This window comes from Setaria italica, chromosome VIII, assembly GCF_000263155.2.
Source record: "Setaria italica strain Yugu1 chromosome VIII, Setaria_italica_v2.0, whole genome shotgun sequence".
NCBI classification, from domain to species: Eukaryota; Viridiplantae; Streptophyta; class Magnoliopsida; order Poales; family Poaceae; genus Setaria; species Setaria italica.
In genome coordinates, this window is record NC_028457.1 from 30,221,992 (window position 1) to 30,232,270 (window position 10,279).

The 10,279-nt window shown below is 42.0% G+C and overlaps 1 protein-coding gene across 1 annotated transcript; it reads right to left on the bottom strand.

The window, feature by feature from the left end:
* Positions 1–3,082: 3,082 nt before the first annotated feature.
* Positions 3,083–9,867, bottom strand: LOC101786678. Its single transcript, XM_004979485.3, has 4 exons — positions 9,681–9,867; positions 8,300–8,407; positions 7,298–7,431; positions 3,083–6,452 (listed from the first exon to the last, which is right to left on the bottom strand). The coding sequence occupies exon 4, from the start codon at positions 6,445–6,447 to the stop codon at positions 3,259–3,261; it is 3,189 nt and encodes a 1,062-aa protein (XP_004979542.1). The 5' UTR covers positions 6,448–6,452; positions 7,298–7,431; positions 8,300–8,407; positions 9,681–9,867; the 3' UTR covers positions 3,083–3,258.
* Between the last annotated feature and the right edge of the window lie 412 nt (positions 9,868–10,279).

The window sequence follows — 10,279 nt, forward strand, 5'->3', positions numbered from 1 at the left end:
GGGGATAAGTCAATGCTTGATGGTGATATGCAAACCAAATAATCAAATATCTGATGTTGAGCTCAAACTACTGCTAAAGAAATTCAGTTAATTTCCATGGCATGTTAATTATCACCTGGAGAGTTTCGAGTGTAGAATAAAATTATTGTGGTCAGTATAGTGATATTGCAAAAGACAAAAAAACATTTTCTCTATCCATGTGGTGAGTGATTGTTAAGAAATTTTTGGTGTAAGGCAGATGCTTTGGATTGGGGAAATGCGCCTTTCTGGATATCCAATGTAGTGAATTGATTGTCAAATTTCAATGGAAACCATTGCTTGCTAAAAAAGTTTCAGTTATCCGGGAAAGCCTGAAATGTTTAGCATTCCATTTCTGCAGATGAAATATTACTTCTACTTGGTCCTCTTATAGCCATTTGGCGTTACTGAAAAAGTTATGTTGGTCCTTTTTTACATTTTGATGTCTTCTGTTCCTGGTTATATATGTCTAAATATACAAAGTTTTGTTAGGTGAGCAGGTAACTGGTCTGGTTCAGTCTTCCCGTATTCTGCTGCACTTCCTGTACATCAGAAATGAATATGGACATACTGTTTAAACCTCATGGCATGCCACTATTCAAGTGTGACGATATAAGAGAGACATGGCGACCCATGCGGCGCAACCCTATTTGTTGGTCTAGACAATCCATTCTATGGCACATGGAATTGTACCAAGCCTAACAGTGTGTATGTGGCTAACATGGTCAACAACAACGTCGTGGTATTTTGCATACAGGGTGAAGCAGCCGTGCCAATTGAGAAGCACAACCATCCTGTCAAAGAGGTGCTCGTTTGCTTGTCCGACAATCAATGTGGACACGTACGTGGTTTCGTCCAACAGTTCCTGCAAAGCACAAACAGATGTAGTTTGATTAATACTTTATTATATATGCACCATAAGAGGTCTTGGTTAGAGTTTTATTTTTGAATATGTTATGGTTTTTAATAATACAGTAAACATTCAATTTTTCCATTCGTTGTTAACCCTAGATAGTACCGTACTTACCATCTTTTCATTCCCCGATATTCAAAACATGTACTCCCTCCATCTCAAATTATAAGTCATTCCAAAAATCTTGGAGAGTCAAAGCATCTCAAGTTTGATCAAAATTATAGATAAAATTATAAAGATTTGTAACATCAAATAGGTATACTAAAAAATATAATTGATGAAGAATCTAATGATACTTAAATGACATCATAAATGTTATTATATTATCATATAAATTTGGTCAAACTTGAGATACTTTGACTTTTCAAGATTCTTAGAATGACTTATAATTTGGGATTGATGAGTACCATTGTTCGACTGGCGTCTCTGCACATTGCGTTAGATATATCATACATGGAAGAGCGCGAGGATCAGCACGAGAGTACAAAGTTTTTTTGACCTGACCAATGAAGCGATGAATGAACCATAGCTAGTTATGATTGCACCTTAATTTTTAATAGTGGGTGGGGACATGTGCCCCTCGCTTATGTGGAAGATACAAGCTCAAAATAAACTGAAAATGTTTTTAGCAAATAATAGCATGAACGTAAAATGGAAATATCGATCGACAGCTCATGAGTTATGTGTCAGAGGATAAAGATGGGACTATCTAATCTAGCACTCTATGATGTTTAATTAATGATTATGAAACATAATGAGAACTGGACAAAGGAACCGCCAGGAACTGTTACGCTCAGTGACGGCAGAGCTTGTTACCAAGGCATTTGCTAGAGCAAGATTATGCGCCCGATTTTGCTTTATGTTGACACGAAAACGTGCCTCACGATGAACATGCTAGTTAAGCATCTCATCCGCAATCTCTGTATGGAAGTTATTATAATGCAAGGAACCAAAATCATTATACGATCCTCTCGTTATGCTTACCCGGTCTTTGCCTGCGCCAAAATATTTAACCGAACATTCTGACTTCAATACCAAAAGTTTCTTTTTATCTTCTTTTTATCAAGATATTAGAAGTTTTGATATGCGTGAGTTTCGGTTGCAATTCAAATATACCATGATCAACCGAAGTTCCTTGCCATCATATCCAAGTGTAAAAACTTCCTATTGAACGTCCGGACACTAGCAGTGCTGCAGAATACGCACGTGGTGCTGTTTGCACATATTTTTGGCTTGTTATTACTGGGCCTCAACAATGAGTTTATTAAGCATCCCAGCCCAGCCAAGCCCACCGGAGCCAAGCCACAGGCCAGCAGCACGTCAAGGCAATTCAGGGGACAAATTACCTGGTCAGCAAGGCAGCAACTCAGCGATGACATGGGCAGCATCAGCTCGTGAAGAGCTTCTTAAGGCCATGGTGGTCTGCAAATTTTCGGCATAGGATGAAATATTGCCTAGCGCTGATGTGGAGGCAACGCATGGAACGAAATTGCGAATCCTTGGCGCTTGCAAGAGTTTCCATGGAGAACCAAGTACATCGAAGAGTGCAGGAAAACTAGCTTGGATATGCTATGTCCGGCTGAGAGAGCCCTTCGGCCTACGGTATGGCCCATCCGAGCCCAGCCAGCCTCGGCCCGAGCTCAGGCTGCCAAGTGTACAAAGTGCTGGCGCCAAAGCCCGGACCGTGCGTGCCGCCGACGTGGCAGCCGGTGCCGCGACCTAGCTTCGATTTGGTTCACCATGGACAAGCTCACAAACACTACGAGTCACCACACACAAGAATTTTCGTACGTTACAGCAGTTTTATTGCTTGAGCAAAGGCAGCATTTGGAGGCAATAATTTAGCCGTCCAAGTTAGTTACATCGGAACATCTCCACATTTAAACCGTCCAGGTCACGGCACAGACGCAAAGTATCTCACAGTTCAACCACAGTGCACAAGTAAGACAATACTGCATGCCATTGAACACACACGACATGTGAGAAGCCTGGAAAACCAGAGTTACTTTCACTGATTGCAATTTGCAAGCCACTGTAACCACCAAGTGCACACAGCAGGCGACAATTTTACTCCACAGGCAACTGGTGACAGTTACCACTTGACGCACCAGCAGAGAGTACAAAATCGCCCCCCCCCCCCCCCCCCCCCCAGCTGTATCCGCACGTACGGTTTCAGTAAGTCTAAGCTTACCGGCGTATATGTACCCCCTATAAATCGATAGCCTGACATTTAACAAGACAAATAATTCTAGCACGAGTCGACTTCGGTTCAACTACATTAGAGTCTGCATCAACATTTGCGAGTAGTAGTAATCGTCGTCGTCGGGTCAGGTGTCCCTGTAAAGGAAGGCATCGGGGACGGAGGCGGGGTCGAGCTCGTAGAAACCCCGGAGCTTGCCGCCCTGTTCTTCCGTCAGGCGGAACGAGGGGATCCGGTGGGAGAACCTCAGATTCTCCCGAGCGGGTACCTCCAGGACGCCTTTCTGCTTGTCGGGTCTGAACACGGATAGGTACCCGCTGACCTGGGCCAGGAAGGCGACGCTCGTGCTGGCTTCGGTGCGGTTGATGACCTCGCAGATTGCGAACTCGCAGGCACCGGTGCTGGACGGGACCCAGTCGGGCGCCCAGTTCATGTAGATGGCCCAGATCTCGCCTGCTTCCGGGGTGATTGTGACCTCCCACCTTGTGCCGGTGTCTCTGGCGTATACTTCATGGGAGAAGGTGTCCATTGTGTCATACATGGCATTCCAGTTTCGGACGACCCTGAAAGTGCCGCAGCTGATGGGTATGTCCTGCTCCAACCATCGCTTCTCCTGTTCATGTTCAGGGCAAGCCTCAAGCCAGACCAATTGCACCCTGAAAGGCTCTTGCTTGACTTTTCTTATCCAGGCGTAGAACTTGGGAAATTTATCAACCTCACTGAACAAGGCCCATATTTGTCCACGTAAAATCTTCTCACAGGAGCGACCTTCTTCAAAGCTGTGGAAATCAGAATCAGGATATGTATATACGCTGGGGGGAATGTCGTTTTGCAGAGAGAAATCACCAAATTCATTGGCATCACCGGCAGTCTTCTTCGAGGTCGTATTTTGTTCAGGAGGTTGGCAAGCATGTGCTTCAGAGTTGTTCTCCTTCTGAGCAATTTGCTCATCTCCAGGATCCGCTCTACGACTTGTATTGTCAGTGGTCATATCAACAAATGTGCCGCTTTCTTTCTTGCCAAGAGACATGTAAGAGTCAAGAGTAACAGAAGAGAATGCTGCATCCAGGTCAGCAGGGAGACATGCATTGTCAAGTTCCAGAAATCCTCCTGGGACACCAACCTTTTCATTCCCGTTTGTCCTATAAAACGGGATGCTATGAGAGAATCTGAGAAGCTCACTTGATGGTATCACAAACGAAGATTTATCCTTAGCTGTCGCAAATAAACTGACAAATCCCTTGATCCTGACCAGTGGGATAACAGTGGCACCATCATTGACTGACATATTTGATAGGACTTCCACAACCTCGTACTCATATGATCTATGGTTATCTGCATCAGAGCTCCATTCCATACTCCACCCCTTGTAAAGAGCCCACACCTCACCCTTATTAGGATATATGACATACGAATTCCTTTTTTTACCTTTCACCCATGCAGCAATATGAGAAAACATGGACCTATCTTGTGATACGTCAGTTCCTTTCCCAAGGCAAAAGTTTCCACAGGCAGTAGGCAGTTCTTCATTGGTCCAACACTCCTCAGCTTCATCCATCGCATCATACTCCAGCCAAGCCAAATGCACTTTGAAGTTGGAGGCATCAAATTGCTTTATTCGAGCATAATACCTTGGCATGCCATCAAGATTATCATAGAGGGCCCATATCTGACCAACTGCAAACAGATTGATATCCCTGAACTCCTCAAAATTGAAGATATCTGGATCAGGAAATGTTACCACCTCAGAATAGGAAGGTTTCTTTTCGCTCACAGTTTCAGGAGCTTCTTCCTTGATATTGTCTTCATCACTTGTATCAACTTCAGGGGCTTCTTCCTTGATATTTCCCTGATCACCTGTATCAGTAGTTTTTTCCATCTCTTGGACGTCAACATTGCTGGAGACATGAGGTGGATCTGGTTGTCTAACATTAGATGGAAAATCATTCTTCCTCTGCCTCTTTTTGGTATCAATGTTCAGGAAAATATTTCCATCAGCATCTTGCTTCCTTCTACCTGACCTTCGGGTACCAGAGGATCCTGCAGCACTAGGCACTGTAGATGCATCTTCTCTAGTCAAGTTCCTTCTGTCAGTAATGTTTGGATCAACAGGATCTTGCATTGATCTTCTGCCCGCAACATTTATCCTTGAATCTGCATCTGTTTGTCTACCTACAGAAGAAAGCTTTGCAGAACAAGGCATATTCATAGCATCTGGCTTCGCTGATGCATCTTCTCTAACCAATTTCTGTTTGTTGAAAATGTTTGGATCAGAAGAATCTGGCATTGACCTTCCATGCATATTCCTGTTTTCAGTTGGGACAGAAGATTTCTCTTGATTCAGTGTTGAATATTGAAATTTCCCCCTTGACGTGTCTGGGTGATTAGCCTTCTCATCACAAACTGGCCTACTATACCCTTTCATGTATTCATCATGTTGGGCCACATTCATCCTCAGCTTCACATCTGTGTTTCCACCTGCAGAAGGCTTCTCAGGATGAGAATTTTGACAGGGAACTCCATGCTGTTGATTTGGAAACATGTGTGAAGGGTCTTGAGAACCATTTGGCTTCACATTGGTGCCTCTACCTGTACATGAAGGCTTCACAGGGTGACCTTGTTGACTCTGAGTGTCACGCTGCTTGTTTGGAAACATGTTTGCAGGAACTTGGGAGCCATTGGGTACACTTGATGAAGTGGGCATGGGATGTTCATAAAGATTATATGCAAAAAAATTCCTTTTGCAACTCATACATTGGACCATGGTGTTCAAGACCTTGATGTAGTACTGGTATCGGATCTGACAGTGTGAGCATATGGTCCAAAATGTTTCTCCAAGTCCAGGCCTGCTCCGTTTATTTGAATCAACTTTCTTTGATGGCTGCTGTTTAGCTGGCTTTGGCACATTTCTAAACCCACTCTTCCTTTTCAGGTCATACTGGGATCGCTTTGTGGGATCACATAGTACAGAATGAGCTTCAGCAACCAACTTGAAAGCTGCTTCAGCACCCACAAAACAATTTTTATCAGGATGAAGTGAAAATGCAAGCTTGCGGTACTGTTTTCTTATCAAGGCTTCATCTGCTCCTTCCTCCACTTGAAGGATTCCATACAAGTCCATCTCTCCATTCACCCTTAACTCTGCTGCGCAGTGCACATTACAGATGGTTAACAGCTTAGATATATTCTCAAGCTCTGGAAAAAGCTTTTGAGCTTTAAGTACAATCTTCTCAGCACCAACAAAATCTCTATTTTCCATCTTCTTTACAGCCATTTCCCTGGCCCTGAAGGCCTCTTCTCTATTGCAGTCGATCATATTCTCTGTAAAGTACAGCACAAAATGGCCCTGATGAGTATACTCTGGAAAAAATGTCATTCATTATGTAGAAACTATTCAAAAGTTAACGAACACCTTTGGATCATTTTCTCAAGCAATATTATGCCAAAACCTTTTAGTGCATCAGCCCAGAAAATTTATAAAAAGGAAAATAGTGCTTAGTAGTTGAAAACATGCCTTAAAACAATAGCATTAGTAGCACCTCTTCTTCATAATTCAGTTGACAGAATTGCTAGTTCTGTTATTTTAATAGTAGTTGAATTAAAAAGAATCAGGAGTAAAACGAGATCAAGCATGAAAGAATACTCAATGATTCTATCTATAACACATTCCAACCAATATTTTTCTTATATATGCATATTAAACCCATATGATCTTGCCCATAATTGTCATAAAACATTTGGGTAGTATTCCAATCTAGCCCTTCTCTAAATATAAGCTTTTAGCTGCACAACTATCAGATGAGGGAAAGGATGAGGAATGATCCAAATACTCACTCTAAATGAAGAAAAGAAAAATTCTCATCCCAAATGAATAGCAAATCCACAAGTATGTATATAACTTTAAAAAAAATGCAGTGTCTGATGTAGCACCGAGTCAACAAACAGAAGTGGACATATAAAATAAACCTGCTGACACTGTATATGATATATTCATATATCATTGTAAATAATAAGCTTTTCAACACATCCAATGGCACATCATCACAAAGGCAATGATAAAATAACACTATAACAGGAGACAGAAAAAAACAAGACACATAGGTAAAGCATGGACAAAGATCAAAATCGACAAAAAGAAAATTTTACATCAGTATTGCATCACTTACAGTGGCGCATTTGAGTGTATAGCAGTATTCTTTATCCTCTAAATGTATCAACTTTCTTGGGAAAATAGATGTGGCTTCAGTGGTTGGCTGTCATCAAAGAATACCACAAGGTAGTAGCTGTCGATGGGCAAGACCTGTTAACATTGTTTGCATCATGCATCATTTAGTGACCAAAAACATTTGCAGTGAGATGAGTTAAGGCACTCAAAGTAGAAGCAAAGTGACAACAAATACTTGACTCTTTATCTTTACTATCCTAATTTAGTTAGTTGTTAAATTAAAAAATGGTGAGCTAGAATAGAGTTAAGAGAGTGGCATCCCCATCGATTCTAGAGAGATTAACACCAGCAGCCAATTGCAACTGCAATGTAGTGTTCAAAGGGCTGGGAAGGAGTAGGATGGGGCCCAAGTAAGAGAAGTAAACAGGAGGATGACAAATTATCTAATTGATGCAAACAATTACAATACACTCACTATGTAGAGGCCTCTCCTAACATATATGCATACTTAACTGTACAGAATCATAACAAGTATGAAAAGTAACATAGATTCTCAGTATAGCTGGAAACAAACTAACAGAGATGTGCATAACATACAGACTTCAATTTCACCAATCCTCATTCCTCACTGATATTTTAGTTGTGTTCCCCCTCTTCTCCAAACAGTTATGTGCTACCCTCATTAACAGTGTCACTCTGTGGGAACCATACCAAAGAAATATTATTGGTTTATCGAACCCTGAAACCCCTTGCTACATATTAGCCTCTTCTACTTTTATTGCAGAGAGTCATATTACCCTGAAACCCCAACGAGGCAAACTTAGCACTTACATTAAAAGCAAACATAGCTGACAAGTAGGAAATGATTGTAAGCCCAATTGAAATGACCCAAATCCAAAGAGGCATATAAACTGATTAAGACTAATAGGTGTGTGTAATATATCATTTTTTTCATTCAGTGCGCATGTTAAGAGGAAAGGGAACTATTATGAACAGGGGTTACCTGGTGTGCCTATGAAACCCCACAGCAACCCCGGGTCATCCTTGTGAACCGTTTATGATTCATCGCTCCATTTTTTTCCTGAATGAAATAATTGTTATGCAGTGTCACCTGCACAATCGCACACAACAGATTTCATGACGAAATTCATCCACATACATGTATCAATAAATTAACAAGCATTGAATCATACAATATTCACATGTGCTACTTTTGTGTCCTCTGTTGTCTCTGACAAATTGGACCTTAAACTGTGCACACAGCATAATATTAAACATGTTCCAGCTATGTAATTTTCAGAACAGAGTTACCATTTTTTTTCAGTAAGAAGATGACACACACAAACACGTGCATGCGCACACAGAGGGTATGACAGGTATGAACAGAGGATGCAAGATTCATAATGAATCAGAAACGAATTCTCCAGCCAATGCACTGTCACAGGTGTACAGAATGGTACGCATGTTGCAAAAACAACTCTACGAAGCATAACAAATAAGTAGCAATATTCACTATTATTGCAAGAATTATTCATTCAGTTACCTAACTCATAGTGATTGTAAAGCCTAATCAGCCTGACTATAGGTCAAAAATCTAAACGGCAATCACACAGCAACAGGTAGGAGGCCCGATCATGCTATGTGGCCTGGACGACCTGTCTCTGGAACACTGATTATTTGTGCATCTAATTCGATCTAAGCCTATCCAAAGTCTACATTCCCACACAAATATCAATTTATGTACCTCCAAGTTTCTGGGCTGTATGAATAGTGCTAAGACTTAAGGCTGCATCCTCTGCAGTAAAAGAGATACAGCACAAGGCCAGAGAAAAAGCTAGGTTACTAGAAAATAGAAAACATACTCATTCGAATGACCAAAATAAAGACTTACCAGTTATCAGAAACAAGCAGACTATCCTAGAAACCAAATCAGAATACGTTCAGGCAAAGCAAAACACCACTCACAGCTACATCAGAATGAGCACACAGGTACATAGCACCCAACATTAACACATTTTTACATAAACCGTCAAGGCGTCAAATGATATTTGCTAATTTCTGATACATTTAATAATACCACCAAAATCTAACCATTCCCCTCCTTCCTAATAGGCTGATACTGCTCATCTCCTTCCTACTCGCCCTTCATTTCCCTCTGGCTCTCTTCTGCTTTCACCACGGCGCTGCTCTGCCCTCGTACAGGATCACGAACTCCCTAGACACGAGCAGTGTAGCGATTGTCTAGCGAATCAGGGGCCGACCCAGTGTAGGACATGGGTGTGGTAAAATCATGATCAGATCCGAATACAGATACCATACGTTAGTGGTTTCGGTGTTCGATTTCGGGCAGCACGACGAGAAGGGAGGGGAATGGGTGGGCATACCCCTGTCGGATGCCCGTTAGCCGGCGAAGCGCCCGACGGAGAACTGGCGGGCGGCGCCACTCGCACTGTCGTCGCCGCTAGGAAAGGAATGCGCCGGCGTGCCGCCCGTCGCCGCAGGCCCGCAGCGGGAGGGCGGAGGAGGGGCGCGCGTAATGGGGCGGTGGAGGTTTGGGCGAGGGGAAAATTTGGGGGATTTTTGCTTTAGGGCTTTGCTTTCGGCTAGTGAAATTACAAATTGGCCACTGTAGGGGAAATGACTATTTTACCCCTAAAAAAGGTGAATGGAATGAGTGGGTGTTACTGAAATGAAGATACGATCATCCTATCCTTAAGAGATGAAAAATGTAAGGATAAGCTACGTGAAGAAGAAAATTTGTTTATTTGAAACCTAAACCTCAAGATGAAATGAAATTTTTATCTAAAAATGATAATGGTACGAGGGAACTACTTTTTAACGATGAAAGATGAAAACTTAGGAGAAGCCGTTTTAGAAAACTATAAAGTATTTATAATATATTTATAATTATAAATGCTTCTTTTGTAAATAATTTCCTCTGCATTACGTTGTTCCGAGATTGGGAAGGGAAGTTATGAATGTC